The sequence below is a fragment of the Carcharodon carcharias genome, chromosome 13, assembly GCF_017639515.1.
Source record: "Carcharodon carcharias isolate sCarCar2 chromosome 13, sCarCar2.pri, whole genome shotgun sequence".
Lineage (NCBI taxonomy): Eukaryota > Metazoa > Chordata > Chondrichthyes > Lamniformes > Lamnidae > Carcharodon > Carcharodon carcharias.
The window spans coordinates 61285910-61305287 of NC_054479.1; the positions used below are offsets into that span (position 1 = coordinate 61285910).

The following is a 19378-nucleotide window of genomic DNA, read 5'->3' on the forward strand; positions in this document are numbered from 1 at the left end:
TGCTATCCCATCTTCCTTTTTGGCCTTTCCTTCCTAAATGTCAAATACACTTAAATATTCAGTTCCCAGCTTTGGTCACCCTGCAGCCCCATCTCTGTAATGATAAGTCAATCATACCTGATACTTTTTGTGCTGTCAAAACACCTACCTGTTGTGAATGTTGCATCAAGTCAGACCCTTTAATTTTGCCTCTATTTTGATCCCATTTGATGCTGGTCCTTGTTTCCATTGCCTTCCAATTTCACTTACCCCTTTTCTTCCTAGCATTCCCAGCTTTGTTCCTCTCCTATCTGAATTCCCCCTCCAGCTTCCATCTTCCTTTGCTAACCTAGTTTAAACCCGGACCCAACAGTACTAGCAAACCTGAGGATATTGGGTGTAATGCCCCCCCTGTACAGGTCTCCTGCCCTAGAACCAGCCCTTCAGAAATCAAAAGCCTTCCCCTCCTACACGTTCATTTGCTGTAGTCTATTTCTGTATTCACTGGCATGCAGCACTGGGTGTAAGCCTGAGATTATCTTTTTAAAGTCCTTTTTTAAAATCTCCTTGATATCCCTGTGGACCATAACCTCTGGCTGTTTACCCTCCCCCCAAAAAATGTCCTGCAGCCATTGTGATACTGACATGACTAAGGCAACATACCATCCTGGAATAATATCTACAACTGCAGAAATGCCAGCCTATTCCTCTAACTATTGCTCTTCTTCCTGTGCCACCTTGAATACAACAGACCTGCCTCTGGCTGCACTCATCTGAGGACCCATCACCCTTACCAGTACTTAAAATGGAATAGTAGTTCATGAGTGAGATGGACTCAGACTCCTGTGTTACCCACCTGGACCTTCTAAACTGTCTAGTGTTTACCCATTCCCTATCTTCACTCAGCCTGTGCTGTGACCACCTCCTAAATATGCTATCCACATAGTTGAGTCTGTCAGATGGACCAGAGTGACTCCAGCCATGCTCAAGTTCCAAACAACAATAGCAAGGATTATAACTAGTGAATATGATTTTCGATGGTCCTTTTGAGTACCATGTCTACAAGCAGTTTTACCATCACTCTGGTGATCCAGAAAAAAGGTTTTTTGGTTTCTCTGCACTAGTGTCCATTTCCATCTGCTTCTTGCACTTGTGTTGAGTTTTCTTATTAAACAGCATTTTGACAATGGACATAAATCCAAACCCAATTAAAAGTGTTCATCCAATTTGTTCGACCCAGCATCAATTTGTTTTGTGAATGTTTGTTTTGCAACAGTTTTTGTCGTCCTAGCTAAAGATGTTTTTAGATTGAGTAAGAATTACTACGTTTCTAGGTTCTGAGCAGTCTGTGAAGGCTGTCTCCACGGTGGACATTTATTATTGGGAAAATACCAGCTACATAAGTATGTTGTTTCGGAGAGAGTGGGGAAGAGGAGAAAGATAACATAACCTCTAGGCAAGAACATCAACGTCTCTTGGTTTGCTGCTTTCTCCATTACAAGGGTATTAGAGTTTCTGTACAGGAATTTGCATGCATCCTTAGGGCGTCACTTGTAAAGTTTAGATGCATATCCCCAATGGCTGTGAATGGAAGTAGGACCAACCAACAATTTGCCTGTAAATAGGATTAAGTAGCCAGGATTTGCAGTTTAGACACCTTTCAACTACTACAAGGAGGAGAAATAAAAAGCAATTCATTGTATTTTCAGGATGTTACTTCCTCCACAGACAACATCTGTTCAAGATTAGGAGTGATAAATTCAATGCTGCAATAATCACTTCAATACAAGGAGCCACAACAATTATTGCTGCTAAATTAATTTAAATAATGGCACCAAATGTTTCAGCAGTGATGTTCAATTCTGTTCCTCAGAATATGTCTGTCTTTATTAGCTAAATTATACCATAGCAACTGCATGTTTAAACACAAGATTCTCATGTCCCCTTTTGCAACCATTTTGGACGAAACAATATCTCTGCAGTTTAATCAAACAGGTTCTCATTCAAATTCTTGCAGTGACTAGAAGTTTATCAAGCATGGTATGATGGAGTTTGGCACCAATAGGGAAACAGGAGAAAGGAGCTTCGAGCCAATGATGGAAATTTCCCATTTTACTTCTTGACTATCTGAATTACATCCTCATCTTCCAGCACATGGTCCTTGCCAACCTTCTGTGGGTTATATTTCACAGAGGAACCCCACACCAAAGCACTGAAATAGAAAATACAGTTGTTACTCACTGCATCCACTTTTTTTGAACCCTAGTCTACAACTTTGGGGTGAGGTACCAGGAGCCTGCTGCTGCTGAGACAATTGATACAGACAAAGGCAAGAGCAAAACTTACTATTTGAATTCTTTAATTAGGTTTTTGTGGATTTTCATGCAGAAATCCTCGACTGTAGTTTTTCGATGTGGTAACACGACTGGGGAACTGTAGTCAGGTAACTGTCCCTTGGGTTTGGTGTAACTACAATAATAAAAGTTCAGACCATTTAGCCAAAGAATCCCAACAAAACAAACAAGAATTAACAAGTTATCATCCACACTTAGCCGATACCTACATCCGTACAAGTTGCAAGTAATCCCATAATTTTTCCAGTAGATCATCAAAGTTCCAGCGGTGGTGTGCAGAGATTGGCACACAGTGCGGTATTTTGTAAATGACATCCAGTTCCTCCAAAGAGATCTGGTCAATTTTGTTTAGAACATAAATACATGGGATATATACCCTGTAGCACATAAAACAAGACAGCAAGTCAATATGTTGCCCAAATGGAACTGTGTGCAAAAGCCTGAAATAAATCTATATTGACTGCTGAGACATTGTATAAAAGTGCAGGTATTACAACCTGACCGGTCTTTTACTCAATCTCAAATTTTAACCTCTTCTTCAGAAGAAATTTTACTTGACTAAAATTAGTGTATTTTTGTCAATGCTCAATTTCCACTTCATTCTGGTTGACAAACACCACTTAAATGGCTATTGCTTCTTGATTCAGATTGGGATATAACTTGATAGTGACCTCAGTTTGAACTGAAACATCATTAGTGAAAAAAATGTATGAACTATTAAAGAAGAGTCAACGAGTGAACATCCAGAAGCATCAACATTCCCATTACTGTACAAAGTATTGTGAGGTTGGGGCAACAGGGGATCCAGAAAGTGAGTTGGGGAGTCCATGTATAGATTTTTCACAAAAGATATAAGAATCCATTGAGTATACTTTTAAAAAAACTTATGCACAGCTCCTGTCAACTATTTCCATTACAAAGTCCTATGTCCACATTTATAACACAAACTGTAGAACACTTTTAGTAATCTATTTCCAAAAAGGGATGGGTACCAAATTAGATTATCAGGCTGAGTAATTTGTAGTGTAGTATCTGATACAGACGCCAAAGAGCACTTACCGATTACCCTCAACCACATCAATTAGATCATCTGCTGTTGAATCGCTGCGTAATGTGATATCTGCATTGTGGATTTTGTATTCAGCAAGGATACTTTTAACAGTATCCATGTCCAACTCGCTCTGCACACACTGTTGGGGGGCAGGGGGGGAAGAAAAAGGGATCATACAAGATTAAACAGATTGCATCAAAGGAAATTCAAAACATTCCAGATTATACACACAGCTCTAAACACAATCTGAGATTAAGCACAGCATAGTTGTGCTGTGCCAAGTCATAATTAAATCAACTGATCATTCAATCCATTTGCCAGCAACTGGATGACCGGCACAGAAGCAGCAGATTTGCCCTACACATTCACAGGGATACTGCATCCTACTGGTGTTGCCATTTTAGTCTGTTTATGGTTCCTACCACAAATTTTCCTTCAAGTATTTGAACAGTGCAACTTTTTTTAAATGAACTCTTTATCACTATCACTTTCATACTAGTTTCAGCACATTCCATACAAGAACATGGCCTAGCACTCCTCCCCTAGCAAAAGCACAGACTTACTGGGGATTGGTTCCAATGGCAACAAATCACAAAGTACAGGTACAAAATGTAATCAACAAAGACTAATGGAATGTTGGCTTTTATCTCAATAGGTGGTTGGATTACAAGGGGAGGATGTTACAATTCAGTTGCAGCTTAGCGAGCCTCCATTTGCGTTACTGCATTCAGTTTCGGACATAACCTAATGAAATTTGGCCGTGAAGGGGGTGCTGCGCAGCTTCACCAGAATGCTAGTGCTTAAAGGGCTAAGTTATGTGGTCAGGTTGAATAAACTTGGCTTATATTTAAATTAAAAGAATTTGATCAGGTAGATACAAAGAAACACTTTGGGCAGAATTTCCCGTGCCACTGCCATTGGGTGTATTCAGCAGCGTGAGCAGACAATATGGTGAGAAGGCCAAAAATCGGTTTCACGACATTGTGAACCAGTTTGCAATCATCCGCTCTTCCCATCAATGGCAGGCTGCATTTCCCGCTATCAGACATTGGGAACCTCATTGTAACCATCTGCATATCATTATATGCTCGCCGGAATCAGTCCCACATGCTAGATCATCCAAGTGTGATTGCATGCCGACCTGTTGCACAACAGTGTGCACTTGGCGGACTGCACTTCGCTCTGGACGTCAAGGGTTGTTTACATACCATGCTTTAGGCAGCACTCGCAGTCATCAGCACCAGGCTTCACCATAGCACTTTGGGAGGGGGGGGGGAGATAACAGACAGCTCTATCTACCAGACCATCCATAAAGCGTGGATGGCTTTTCAACGGCTGAAGGGCTAGGGCTTGCTTGGGAAGGGAAGAACTGGCCTCAGGCAAGAGAAGAATCTGCAGGATGGCTGTACTGAGCAGGGGGGCGGGATCCCAGGGTGTGTGTGGGGGCACATGTTAATCTGTATAACTGGCCTCAAGATGGTGAGGAATGAGGAGGTAGTCTCCAGCTGATGAGGCTGGATTGACATGTGAGGGTGTGGGAGAGAATGGATGCTGATGTCCTTTGAGCTGGCAGTGAGTGAGATGCCAGTGAATGTGAGATGGGCTTGAGTGTGAGAGTTTCGAGTGATGAGATAGTTGCCATACAATGGCTGCACGGATGAGATCATTCATCGCTATCTGCATTGGACGACCAACCTCTTCTGTGCAGCACTGGTGATCACTGCCATCATCTACCAAGCTAAAGTAGTAATGTAACTGCCCCTCCAGCGGCCAGAGCGGGGGTAAAGGACATGCAGTGGGGCCTCCACAGTGTCCAAAAGGTGATCGAGGGATGTGTCACTAGACCAGGGGGCTGCAGTCTTCTTGCCTTTCAGGACCATGTCTTATTTGCAGCAGTCCTGGGCTGGAAGCACAGAGATGTGTGTGCAGCTGTACTTTAAATGTGGTGCCCAGTATGATGATGCGGCGAGGTGGGCGAATCGGAGCCTACCCACCATCGAAATGGCGTGTTTCCCAAGAATGCATAATTAATGCAGCGGATTGGGACAATACATTGCGAGGAGCCGCCTTTGCGGTCAGCGAGTAAAATGACATAGATTCAAGATAAGTGGCAGAAGGTGTACGGGGGACATGAGGAAGAACTTTTTTTACGCAAAGGGTAGGGGGTGTCTGGAATTCACTGCCCAAGTTGGTGGTAGAGGCAGAAACTTTAAACTCTTTTAAAAAATACCTGGATCTGCACCTAAAGTGCTGTAAGCTGCAGGGCTATGGGCCGGGTGCAGGAAGGTAGGATTAGAAAGGGCACCTGGGTATCCTCAGGCTGGCATGGACAAGATGGGCTGAGTGGCCTTTCTGTGCTGTAACTTTTCTATGGTTCTATGGTCGTTTTTCCCGCCCGCTACCACATTCAGTGCAAATCTGGGATGATTCTGCCCTTTATCAGAACACCCTTTCCTAATGAAAAGTCATTGACCCAAAATGTTAACTCTCCATAGATCCTGCTACACTAGCTGAGCATTTCCAGCATTTTCTCTTTCGATGTCAAATTCCAGCAAAGAGGGGATTAAATCTAGATTGTGGGTTAGTCCTTAAACTGAATATTCATTATCTTCGTTATCTCATGTGATATTAGAAGTTTAGAAGTGGGTATGTAAAATTCCCTTGCCCTATTTTCACGTTTATCTTCAATTCAATATGTTTTGACAGAGCAAAGAAACTTTGAATGAACTTGTTAAGTGTTCACATGCTAATAACACACCACATAATTTAAAGGGCAAAATTTTCTTAGATCATATAACACAATCCAACACCAACTCTACAGCACACCCACCATCACTAAGCAACTGCTTCAACTGATTTCCAATCAGGTAACACTCGTACTGATCAAACCAGCTCACAGCTTAGTGGAATTCTGATTTAATTTCAACCTTCTCCCACTTAAATTCTTCTCACTCACCGTCGACGTCAGGTTAATGCCTCCTTTGTCCTTCTTTCTGAATCCAATGTTGGGCGGCTGCTTGTTAAGCCGGATTCCAAACCCTTCCACCTCATTCTCAATTATTTTCTTGTGTGCCAGCGGTTTCAGCACGTCCAGTACAATAAGGATCAGATTGCAGGTACGAGCCACTGAAAGACACAAGGGATGCAATGATGTGGTCAAGTTTATCAACTAATCCTCCTAAAAAAGACATTTATTTACACCCCTCCCCCCAGAAACACTCTAGTACTTCGTTCTGCAAGATGTGCAGAGATAAATACAGTACAGTCCTTTACTCAAAATAATTCTATTACGTTCTTAATTGTACACCAGTTGAACTATACAACTTACCAGCAATAACTTGACGCCCTCGGCCTTTACCATCTTTAGCTCCCTCAATGATACCAGGAAGATCTAGCAGCTGGACAGGAAACATAAACATTTAAACAATCAGTGGCCAAACAAGTGAATTAAGCATTACACAAATGAAAGAGCTTTCAAATTCCACCTCAATACACCATTTCACTATCACTTACAGCCTCTCTGTCATAATGTACCGTCCGCTCGAGGCCTAATTCAACAGACCACCTCTCTCTCATTTCCAGGAATCCAGATTCCAAAACCACCATTCCTTTCACTGTTCACGATAGGCCTGCTCTGGACTTGGAGATTATGTTTCTCCAGTCTGTATCTTTAACTGCTTTTACATTTGCCCAAACTTTTCAGAGCAATCTCTGTCCACAATTTTTACAATGTCTTTATAGAGCCATTCACTATACACTGCTTTTTTTTTAAACAGTATTTATGGAGCCACAATCCATAATGCGACTGCAATCAGGAGGCCACTTTAATGCCACCAGTGGCATTAACCTAATAGCAAATTCTTCCGACACTTGCTGATGGCTGCAGTGAATGGAAACTCCCACACACTGTAAGGAAAGGGTGGGGAGGAGGAATGAACTCTCATTGTCAAACTTGTACTGTGTGAGTAGAGTTAGCATGGCTGGAAGGAAAGGCAAGAGACATCTTTGTCTAACTGCGCACACCCTAACTCTGCCTGTGGTGATTGAGTGTGTTTCCACCTCATACCTGTATCTTAGCTCCTTTATAGCGAATCACGCCCGGTACCGTGGTCAAGGTGGTAAACTCATAGGCTGCAACCTCAGAGTATACTCCAGCCAGGTTACTCAGTAATGTCGATTTTCCAACAGAAGGAAAGCCCACAAACCCAATCCGGGCATCTCCAGTCTTTGCAACGTCAAATCCTAATAGCAATGGGAAAAGGAAATAAATTTGCATAATGATAAAGGTTCAGCAAACATTAGTTAAAAAGGAACAGGAATAGGCCATTCAGCCCTTCGAGCCTACAACACCATCCAAGATGATCACGGCTGATCTTCTACTTCAAGTCACACTATCCCTGTATCCCTTGATTCCCTTAGTACCCAAAAATCTATTGATCTGTGTCTCAAAAATATTCAATGATACTTAAGCTCTCTGGAGTAGAGAATTTCAAAAGATTCTCAATGGTGAATAAGAAGCTTCTCCCCAACCTCAGTGCTAAATGGCAGACCCTTATCCTGAGACCGTGACCCTCTAATTCTAGATTCTCCAGCAAGGGAAACATCATTAAAACCCCACGATTGTTGGCCACTAGGTTGAGAGGATTTGGTGACTTTTGGTTCCATTAATTTCTCCAGTACTATATTTTTACTAGTACTAATTTATTTAAGTTCCTCACTCATTAGACCTTTGGTCCCCTGCTATTGACAATTTTCCTTTGTGTTTTGCCTTGTGCAGAAGGATATAAAGTTTTTGTTTAATGACTCTGACATTTCCTTATTTTCCATTAAAAATTCTCTGTTGTTTACCTGTTAAGCCCTTGAAGAATTTATGTCTCAAAAAGACCACCCCTCATTCTTCTAAATTCCAGGGAATATAGACTAGTCTACTCAATCGCTCCTCATTTCTAATGAAACTGTCCTGTCGAATGAAGCTTTGTTGCAACTGGCAATTATATCCTTCCTTAGGTAAAAAAAAAGGCCAAAACTATACACAGTACTTCAGCTGTGGTCTCACCATAGCTCTAAATAATTGCAGCAAGACCTCTTTATTCTTATACTCCAATCCCTTAGTAATAAAGGCTAACATACCATTTGCTTGCTAACTTTTTGTGACAAAAATACCAAGGTCCCTCTGAAGAATAACATTTCCCAGTCTCTATTTAAAAAATTCTCTACTTTTCTGTTTTTCCTACAAAGTGTAGAACTTCACATTTCTCCACGTTATGTTTCATCTGTCATATTATTGCTCACTCACTTGACCTGTCTATTCCTTTGCAGTCTCTTTACGTCCTCCTCACAGCTTACTTTCTTATCTAACTTTTAGGGCAGAAAATCTGGATAGGTGACACTCAGTTCCTGCATTTAATTCATTAATATAGATTGGAAATAGCTGAGGTCCAAGCATTGATTCTTCCAGCACCCTGCCAACACGCAAAGACCCATTTATTCTTACTCTATTTTCTATTAGTTAACTCATTCTCAATCCATGCTAATAAATTAACCCCAATTTCATGGGCCCTAATTTAGTGTAATAACCTCCTATGTGGCACTTTATTAAATGCCTTTTGAAAACCCAAACACACAACATCCACTGGTTCCCCCTTCTCCACCATGCTCATTGTGACCTTAAAAAAAAATTATCAAATACAATTTTTTTGATAAATCCATGCTGACTCTGCCCAAACATACAATTTTTGAAGTGCCCTATTATCATGCCCCTAATAATAGATTTGGATGTTAGGCTTATTGTTCCCTGTTTTCTCTCTCCCTCCTTTCTTGAGAAGTAGGATTACATTTGCAATCTTCCAATTGAGAGACACTTCTAGAATCCAGGGAATTGTGGAAAGTCAAAGCCAGTGCATCCACTATTTCTGTGGATGCCTCTTTTAAAACCCCACGATTGTTGGCCACCAGGTTGAGGGGATTTGGTGACTTTTGGTTCCATTAATTTCTCTAGTACTATATTTTTACTAATACTAATTAATTTAAGTTCCTCACTCATTCGACCTTTGGTCCCCTGCTATTGACAATTTTCTTTTGTGTTTTGCCTTGTGCAGAAAGATATAAAGTCTTTGTTTAATGACTCTGACATTTCCTTATTTTCCATTAAAATTTCTCCTCTCTCTGCCTTTAGGTTAATGCATGTTAATTTTTGCTAGGTTCTTCCTTTTCACGTACCTATAGCAGCTGTTACAGCCTGTTCTTATGTTGCTTGCTAGAATACTCTTATGTCCTATTTCTCTATTAATTTCTTCAGCACACTTTTCCAAATTAGAAACTCCTCCTGATCTCAGGAATACTCCTCTTTACTCTTAATATTATAAGTCCCTTCCTTTCATATATTTAATTTCTCATGTTAGCCACATTTGGACTGCTACTCCAGTGGGATTTTTATCCCTGAAGGGAATGTTTATTTGCTACAAATTATGCAATAATATTCCATGAAAATAGTTAAACTGTAAAACCGGGTTGGACAACTGGTGTTAAACTAAACTTCAATAAAACAATATACTGTACGAGCAGAAACACCACTTTATTTGGGCAGGAACTTCCTCTGAGTGGCAACCAGTGCCAGACTGCCACTCCATGCCCACTTATCTATGCCAAATTTATTCCGTGCCTGTCATGCTTGACCTTCCAACTCAAGCCAGGCGAGATCCAGGCAGCGCAGCTGTCCCCAAATCCCAGCATCGCTGTCCAGCAGAGTAGAAGTGAAGGAGGATAAGCCCCCTTTTTTTACGGCTCTAGCTGCCATAAATCAGATAAGTTTAAAGGCCCGATTGAAACTGACACGCCAGGGAGAAGGCAAGTGCACATTTGGGGGTGTTTCAGACATCGGGAGGGGGTGGAGTGGGCCAGACACTCAGGGGTTAGGGTGTCGGACATTGGGAGGAGGTTTGGGGGGGGTCGTTGGCTATTTGGAGGGGGTCACACATTTGGGGAGGGTGGGGAGGGGTCTGGTCAGACCTCAGAGTGGTGGGGGTGTCGGATTGGGCCTGCTGAGTGGAGGTCCAGTCGGGTCAGGGTGAGAGTCAGGCTCGCATGCAGGTGGGGGGTTCAGGTGAGGAGTCCCGCGGGTGGGAGAAATCTCCATGGGCAAGTGTTTGGGGGTGTGGGGAGTCAGGGTGGGGTGAGTCCTCTGGCTGGTCCGGGGTGCTGGGGGAAGCCTGTGGGGGCAGGGGGAGGGTCTGGGTTTTTACAATAGTTACCCAGAAATTAGAAGAGATTTGAATTCTTCTGACTTCTTCTAGGTAACTATTGGCGTAACCCTGTTGGAACCATCCAAAGTTTGCGTTTTAAATCACAATTTTGGATGGGTCCCTGCACAGGGCAATTGGCCAGAGGAAGCTGGCACTTCTGGGTAACTGCCGTGCAAATGCTTACCTGTGAAGTTCCGAGAGGGATTCCCCAGCGCATCTTTGGGGTACACGCCCAATCCGATGCTGGGGAGCTCAGAAGTTAAGATATTACAAATACTTGAGAATCAGCAGCCAATTTTGAAGTTGAATTCTTTCTGTTCAGGTTATTTCTGTAATTACAGGATGTGGCACACCTGAACATTTTGTTTGCAGGCAACAGATTTTTTGTGAGGAAGTTATTCTGTTTGTTTTAGATCTAAAGATATGCCATTCTATATTTTAACTGGAAGTTTTGTGATAGTAGAGGTCTACACAAAATTGCAACTTTGTGCCACCATGTCAGTTTCAGGCACTGTGCCATCACTGCATCAGCCAAAATTAGGACCACTGGTGCAGCTGTATCTGACTCTCCTCCATCCATCCCACCACCTTGGCCACCCATGGCCTCTTCCAGTGCATCCTTCTCAGGTTCCCTCCTCAGTCCATACATTACCAAATTCTCTCTATCCTCCAGCACTGCCCTCAACCTCTTTCAAAATCCCCATTATCAACTCTCAACCTTATTCAAAAAATAAATCTCAAAACTCCCATATTCTCTCCAAAGGGCTGGAATGCAGTCTCTCCGCTCCTCTCTCTGCCCTTGTCAAGTTCCACTAGCTCCCTGTGCTTCGACAAATGGATTTTAAGATCCTCAGCCTTGTTTTTGAACCCCTCTGGCTCATTCCATGTTCTCCAACTATTAAACACCACTTAACTATTGGTGGCGGTTCTATCAAACACAACATTTCACATCATTTGGAATTCCTCTTCCCAATTATCACTGCATTGACTCCTTCCTCTCAGTTTTCAAAACTTTTCTGAATATCTCCCTCTTCGACTGCTCTCCTTCTCATCATATAAAGCACTGAAATGAAAGTCATTTTGCTATAAAAATGGGTTACAGCAGATTAAAAGGAATACTGTGTGAACAACATGTGAAGGCTTTAAAGTGCTTAATATTCACAAACTTCATATCAATATCTAACATATCTGTGAAGTGTCCTAGAATCTGAAAATCAGAGCGCTCCTTATAAAGCCACTGTTTCTCAAATATAGCCACATAAACCAACTCACTGTACCTTCACCAGGTCCTCCTCCACCTCCACCCTTAGGGGTGATAAGTTCTCGCCGTAGTTTGGCCAGACGAGCTTTCAGAAGCCCCAAATGGTGAGCTGTTGCTTTGTTCTTCTGTGTCCGGGCCATCTGACCAAGAGACCAAGGAAGAGATTCAGAGAATTATAAGCCTGGGAGACTGCTTAAGACTGTGAAAGCAAAACAGTTACGTCACCTAAACCCCTCAGTTGTATTCCAGTAATTACTCCAAAACATTAAATCAAAAGCACACCAGGACTGAACCTCACCAGCTCTATCAACTTATCTTATTCTCTGCAAGTTACCTGGCCCCTTCTGTGTTTACAGAAGGCATGCAAATAGCTTGCCCCTTATACATCAGCCACACTCAGCAGATTTAATTTAATATATAGTCCTTTGGTAGTGCAGAATTTGAGTATTGCTGAAAAAAAAAGTCTAAGCTTTTTATCTTGCACTCTACCAATCTAAGGAGAAAACCACAATTTATACTGTATATGAAACAGCGGTGATTGGTTGGCAAGTGATGTTGCCATGGTGAATGCACCAGTGATGATGGCTGACAGGAGTTCCTCTGACATGTCCTCCTTCTTCCTTAACCGAGGTTTTCCACCCACGGTCGTTGACAGGGCCCTCAACCGTGTCCGGCCCATCTCCCGCACATCCGCCCTCACGCCTTCTCCTCCCTCCCAGAAACATGATAGGGTCCCCCTTGTCCTCACTTATCACCCCACCAGCCTCCGCATTCAAAGGATCATCCTCCGCCATTTCCGCCAACTCCAGCATGATGCCACCACCAAACACATCTTCCCTTCACCCCCCCTATCGGCATTCCGTAGGGATCGCTCCCTCCGGGACACCCTGGTCCACTCCTCCATCACCCCCTCCTCCTCAACCCCCTCCTATGGCACCACCCCATGCCCACGCAAAAGATGTAACACCTGCCCCTTCACTTCCTCTCTCCTCACCGTCCAAGGACCCAAACACTCCTTTCAAGTGAAGCAGCATTTCACTTGCATTTCCCCCAACTTAGTCTACTGCATTCGTTGCTCCCAATGTGGTCTCCTCTACATTGGAGAGACCAAACGTAAACTCGGCGACCGCTTTGCAGAACACCTGCGGTCTGTCCGCAAGAATGACCCAAACCTCCCTGTCGCTTGCCATTTTAACACTCCACCCTGCTCTCTTGCCCACACGTCTGTCCTTGGCTTGCTGCATTGTTCCAGTGAAGCCCAACGCAAACTGGAGGAACAACACCTCATCTTCCGACTAGGGACTTTACAGCCTTCCGGACTGAATATTGAATTCAACAACTTTAGGTCGTGAGCTCCCTCCCCCATCCCCACCCCCTTTCTGTCTCCCCCTTCCTTTTTTTTTCCAATAAATCTTAAAGATTTTCCTTTTCCCACCTATTTCCATTATTTAAAAAAAAATTTTTTTTTTTTAATTTTTTAAAAATCTTTTATGCTGTCCCCACCCCCACTAGAGCTATACCATCCATTCTTAATTAGCACATTCGTTTAGATAATATCACCAACTTCAACACCTATGTGTTCTTTTGTACTACTGTTGTTGACATCTTTGGATGATCCGCTTCTATCACTGCTTGTTTGTCCCTACAACCACACCCCCACTCCACTTCTCTCTCTCTCTCTCTCTCCGCCCCCCACACACACACCTTAAACCAGCTTATATTTCAACTCTTTCTTGGACTCAAACTCAAGTTCTGTCGAAGGGTCATGAGGACTCGAAACGTCAACTACAGTTGTCATGAGGATTTTAATCTGCATATTGACTGGACAAATTGGATTGGCAGGAGTAACATGGAAGGCAAATTTGTAGAGTGCATCAGGGATTGTTTCTTAGAGCAATATGTTGCAGAACCTACCCAGGAACAGGCTATTTTAGATCTAATCTGTGTATTGAGGTGGGATTATTAAGATATATCGTAGTTAAGGATCCTCTAAAGGGTAGGGATCACAACATGGTAGAAGTTCAAATTCAGTTTAAGGTCGAGTAACTCAGATCTCAAACCAGTGTCCTCAGCTTAAGTAAGGGCAATTACAGGGGTATGAAGAAAGAGTTGTCTAAAGCGGCCTTTAGTCCCATTAGTTTGTCAAATACTTTGTCCCTTGGAGGATGCGACTGGAGAATTGATAAAGGGGAACAGGAAAATGACAGATAATTTAAACAGTCTTCACAGTGGAGGACACTATAAACATTCCAAAGATATCAGAGAAGCAAGGAGCTAATGGGAGGAAAGATCTTGTAACAGTCTCTATCACGAGGGACAAAGTATTTGACAAAGTAATGGGACTAAAGACAGACAAGTTGCCAGGGCCTGATGGCCTGCATCCAAGGGATTTGAAGGCTGCAGAGATAGTGGAGGTGTTGGTCGAAATATTCCAGAGCTCACTGGATTCTGGGAAGGCCCCAGCGGACTGGAAAACAGCTAATGTGGAGCCCCTGTTCAAGAAGGGATTTCCCAGACAGCAGTGGATCATTGAATATATCCAAGGCTGAGTTAGAGTTTTGATCAACAAAGGAGTTCAGGGTTACAGGGGCAGACGGGAAAGCAGAGTTGATATGGCACCACCCCATGCCCACGCAAAAGATGCAACACCTGCCCTTCACTTCCTCTCTCCTCACCGTCCAAGGACCCAAACACTCCTTTCAAGTGAAGCAGCATTTCACTTGCATTTCCCCCAACTTAGTCTACTGCATTCGTTGCTCCCAATGTGGTCTCCTCTACATTGGAGAGACCAAATGTAAACTGGGCGACCGCTTTGCAGAACACCTGCGGTCTGTCCGCAAGAATGACCCAAACCTCCCTGTCGCTTGCCATTTTAACACTCCACCCTGCTCTCTTGCCCACATGTCTGTCCTTGGCTTGCTGCATTGTTCCAGTGAAGCCCAACGCAAACTGGAGGAACAACACCTCATCTTCCGACTAGGGACTTTACAGCCTTCCGGACTGAATATTGAATTCAACAACTTTAGGTCGTGAGCTCCCTCCCCCATCCCCACCCCCTTTCTGTTTCCCCCTTCCTTTTTTTTCCAATAAATTATAAAGATTTTCCTTTTCCCACCTATTTCCATTATAAAAAAAACCCCACTAGAGCTATACCTTGAGTGCCCTACCATCCATTCTTAATTAGCACATTCGTTTAGATAATATCACCAACTTTAACACCTATGTGTTCTTTTGTTATATTGTTGTTGACATCTTTTGATGATCCGCTTCTATCACTGCTTGTTTGTCCCTACAACCACACCCCCACTCCACCTCTCTCTCTCTCCACCCCCCACACACACACCTTAAACCAGCTTATATTTCAACTCTTTCTTGGACTCGAACTCAAGTTCTGTCGAAGGGTCATGAGGACTCGAAACGTCAACTCTTTTCTTCTCCGCCGATGCTGCCAGACCTGCTGAGTTTTTCCAGGTAATTCTGTTTTTTGTTTTGGATTTCCAGCATCCGCAGTTTTTTTGTTTTTATAAGCAGAGTTGAAGCTACAATCAGATTAGCCATGATCTTATCGAATGACAGAGCAGGCGCGAGTGGCCAAAAGGCCTACTATTGCTCCTAATTCTTGTGTTCCTAAAATCCATATGCTGGGAGGGGATGGGGGGAGGGTGGTGAGGAAGCAGCTTCCTAAGCCCCTCCCCGCCATGACTGGAGCGGCCTCATTCTCTCAGTGACAGGCCCGACCCCCTGCCCTCACCTCCTCTCTCCCTCTCGGTGTGAGGCCCACATGTGAACGACCTGACTCTTGGCTCGGCTCGGCCTGGCCTTACCTCGGCCTCAATCTCGGAGATTTTCTGTAGGATGCTCATGTTGGCGGCGGTGTTGCACTCTCTCCCGGAGGCCCAGCTTGCTCACCGGGTGGATTTTCCCGTCAGAATCGGACAACCGGCTCCTCGCGAGATCAACTGTTCGACGGGATTTGGAACTCCGGGGAGGCGAAGCTGGGGGAGCATCTCCGCGCACGCGCGCGTAATGCTTCACCCAGAGTTACACCTTGCTGCTCAGCTGCAGCAGCTCAAATGGTGCAATCATTTAAAGGGACCACAGTTTGTGAAGGACCAGAGGGTTCCACAACAAGTGTGTTCATAGCAGTAAGAAGTTACAAAGAGACTTTTTTAAAAACTCATTCATGTGTTGTGGGTGTCGCTTGCAAGGGTCGCCAGCATTTGTTGCACATCCCTAATTGCCACCTGAACTAAGTGGCTGGCTAGCTTATTTCAGAGCCAGTTAAGAGTCTACCAGATTGCTGTGGGTCTGAGTCACATGTGGGCCAGGCCCAACCAGGTAAGGGTATAGTAGATTTCCTTCCCTAAACGACATAAGAAGTAGGAAGAGGAATAGACCTTTCAGCCCCTTTGAGCCTGCTCTGCCATTCAATAAGATCATGGCAGATCTTCTTGTGTTTCGATTTCCACATTCCCATCTAACCCCGATAACCTTTGATTCCCTTGCCTAACAAGAATCTATCGACCTCTGCCTTAAAAATATTCAATGACCCCGCTTCCACCACCTTCTGAGGTAGAGAATTCCAAAGTCACACAACCTTCTGAGAAAAAAATTCTCCTCATCTCTGTCCTAATATTGAAACAGTGCCTCCTAGTTCTGGACTCACCCACAACAGGAAACATCCTTTCAATGTCTACCCTGTCAAGGTCGTTCAGGATACTTCAATCAAATCACCCCTCACTCTTCTAAACTCCATTGAAAACAAGCCCAGTCTGTCCAACCTTTCCTCATAAGACAACCCACACATTCCAGGTATCAATCTATAACCTCCTTTGAACCGCCTCCAATGCATTTACATCCTTCCTTAAATAAGGAGACCAAAACTGCACACAGTACTCAAGATGCAGTCTCACCAATGCTCTGTATAACTGAAGCATAACATCTTTACTTTTATGTTCAATCCCTCTCGTAATAAAGGATAGCATTCCATTAGCCTTCTTAATCACTTCCTGTATCTGAAACTAACTTTTTATGACTCGTGTACTAGAACACCCAGATCCCTCTGCATCTCAGAATTATGCAGCCGTTCTCCATTTAAATAATACTCTGCTTTTTTGCTCTTCTTGCCGAAGTAAACAACTTCACATTTTCACACATTCAACTCCATTTGCCAGATCTTTGCCCACTCACTCAACCTACTTATATCCATCTGCAACCTCCTCATGTCCTCTTCACGACATACTTTCCTACCTATCTTTGTGTCATCTGCAAATTTAGCTACCGTGTCTTCACTCCTCTTATCTAAGTCATTGTTGTAAATTGTAAGAAGTTGAGGTCCCAGTACAGAACCCTGTGGGACTCCACACATCACATCCTGTCAATCAGAAAAAGACCCATTTATGCATACTCTCTGCTTTCTGCCAGCCAGCCAATCTTCTATCCATACTAATATGTTACCCCCCTACACCATGAGCTTTTATTTTCTGCAATAATCTTTGATGTGGCACCATATCAAATGCCTTCTAGAAATCCAAGTACAGTACATCTACAGGCTCCCCTTTATCCACTGTGCATGTTACTCCTTCAAAAAACTCCAATAAATTGGTTAAACATGATTTCCCTTTCACAAAACCATGCTGACTTTTCCCTATTACCTTGAGCTCTTCTAAGTGCCCAGCTATAACCTCCTTAATGATCGATTCTAATAACTTCCCCACAATCGACTTCAAGCTAGCTGGCCTGTAGTTTCCTGTTTTCTGCCTCCGTCCTTTCTTGAATAGAAGGGTTATATTTGCTACTTTCCAATCTGATGGAACCTTTCCAGAATCTAGCGAATTTTGGAAAATTAGCACCAGCGCATCAACTATCTCATTAGCCACCTCTTTTAAGATCCTAGGATGTCGTCCATCAGGGCCTGGAGACTTGCCAGCCTGCAGCTCCATCAATTTACTCAGTACTGCTTCCCTAGTGATTTCAATTTCACCAAGTTCCTTTCTCCTGATTTGTAGCTATTACTGAAATACTTTTTGCATAGTGAACACAGAAGCAAAATATTTGTTCATTTCTTCCTCCATTTCCTTATTATCCACTATTAACTCCCCACTGTCACTCTCTAAAGGACCAACACTCACTTTACTTACTCTTTTCCTTTTTAAATACCTGTAGAAACTCTTGCTATCCGTTTTCACATTTCTAACTAGCTTCCTCTCATACTCTAATTTCTTTCTCCTGATTAACCTTTTAGCCAATCTCTGCTGCTCTTTATATTCTATCCAATCATCTGTCATGCCACTTATCTTTGCAGAGTTGTTTGCTTTTTCCTTAAGTTTGATGCTTTCCTTAACATCTTTAATTAACCAAGGATGATGGGTCCTTCCCTTAGAGTTTTTCTTTATAGTAGGAATGTACTTACTCTGAATATTCTGAAATATCCCCTTAAATGTCTGCCACTGCTTCTCTATTGATTTATCCTCGAGCCTAGTTTCCCAGTTCACTTCAGCTAGCTCAGCTTTCATCCCCACATAGTTGCCCTCATTTAAGTTTAAGATACTAGTCTTAGACCTGCTCTTCTCCCTTTCAAATTGGATATAAAATTCAATCATATTGTGGTTATTGCTACCTAGGAGTATCTTTACTCTGAGGTCTTTAATTAATCCTGTCACATTACACATTACCAAGTCTAATATAACCTGCTCTCTGGTTGGTTCCAGAACATGCTGCTCTAAGAAACTATCTCAAAAGCATTCTAAGAACCCCTGATCTGGGCAACTACTGCCAATCTGATTTTTCCAGTTTATGTGTAAATTAAAATTACCATGATTATTGCCGTCCCTTTATCACAAGCACGCAATATTTTCTCTTGAATACTTTGTCCTACACTGTGGCTACTCTTAGGGGGCCTGTAGACCACTCCCACTAATGACTTTTCCCCCCTACTATTCCTCATCTCCACCCAAATCGATTCTACATCCTGATCTCCTGAACCAAGGTCATCTCTAACTATTGCACCAATGCCCTCTTTGATTAACAGTGCTACCCCTCCACCTTTACCTAGCTTCCTATTCTTCTTGAATGTCATGTACCCTTCAATATTAAGGACCCAATCTTTGTTGTCCTCCGGCCACGTCTCCGTAATTGCTAGCAGACCATATTTATTTACTTCAATGTGGGCCATCAATTGATTTACTTTGTTATGAATGCTACGTGCATTCAGATGGCAAGTCTTCAGTTTTGTCTTTTTGTTACCTTTGTAACATCTAGTCTTGACTGTTGATGTATTCTTAGGCTTTTTTCTCTCTGTCCCTTCCTGCCATTCTCCGAACCTCATTTCTCATATTACTATTTTGGTCTCTTGTCTTGACCCTACACCTTGAATTGCTACCTCTACCCAAACTTGATCCCTCACCCTTCTTGTTTAGTTTAAAGCCCTCTCTACTTTCCTAGTTATGCAATTTGCAAGGACACTCATCGCAGCACAGTTCAGGTGTAAACC

At 43.0% G+C, this 19378-nt stretch overlaps 1 protein-coding gene across 2 annotated transcripts; it reads right to left on the reverse strand.

Annotated features, from left to right (window-relative positions):
- Nucleotides 1–1829: 1829 nt before the first annotated feature.
- On the reverse strand, nucleotides 1830–15880 carry drg1 (developmentally regulated GTP binding protein 1). 2 transcript variants are annotated; one of them, XM_041202261.1, is made up of 9 exons: nucleotides 15711–15880; nucleotides 11903–12026; nucleotides 7451–7626; nucleotides 6713–6782; nucleotides 6341–6510; nucleotides 3393–3523; nucleotides 2543–2710; nucleotides 2326–2448; nucleotides 1830–2191 (listed from the first exon to the last, which is right to left on the reverse strand). In XM_041202261.1, the coding sequence occupies exons 1-9, from the start codon at nucleotides 15747–15749 to the stop codon at nucleotides 2092–2094; spliced, it is 1101 nt and encodes a 366-aa protein (XP_041058195.1). In that variant the 5' UTR covers nucleotides 15750–15880; the 3' UTR covers nucleotides 1830–2091. The 2 variants fall into 2 exon arrangements, with proteins under 2 accessions (XP_041058195.1, XP_041058196.1); XM_041202262.1 differs by lacking the exon at nucleotides 15711–15880 and adding an exon at nucleotides 15230–15270.
- Nucleotides 15881–19378: the final 3498 nt, after the last annotated feature.

What these genes read in the sequence shown, in the direction of transcription:
- drg1 (XM_041202261.1), bottom strand. Translation starts at nt 15,749, where the DNA reads ATGAGCATCCTACAGAAAATCTCCGAGATTGAGGCCGAG. An exon ending in GCATTAACCTGACGTCGACG is followed by an intron (nt 3,524 to 6,340) that starts GTGAGTGAGAAG and finishes GCCCCCCAACAG; the next exon opens with TGTGTGCAGAGCGAGTTGGA. An exon ending in CTAATTAAAGAATTCAAATA is followed by an intron (nt 2,192 to 2,325) that starts GTAAGTTTTGCT and finishes TTTCTATTTCAG; the next exon opens with TGCTTTGGTGTGGGGTTCCT.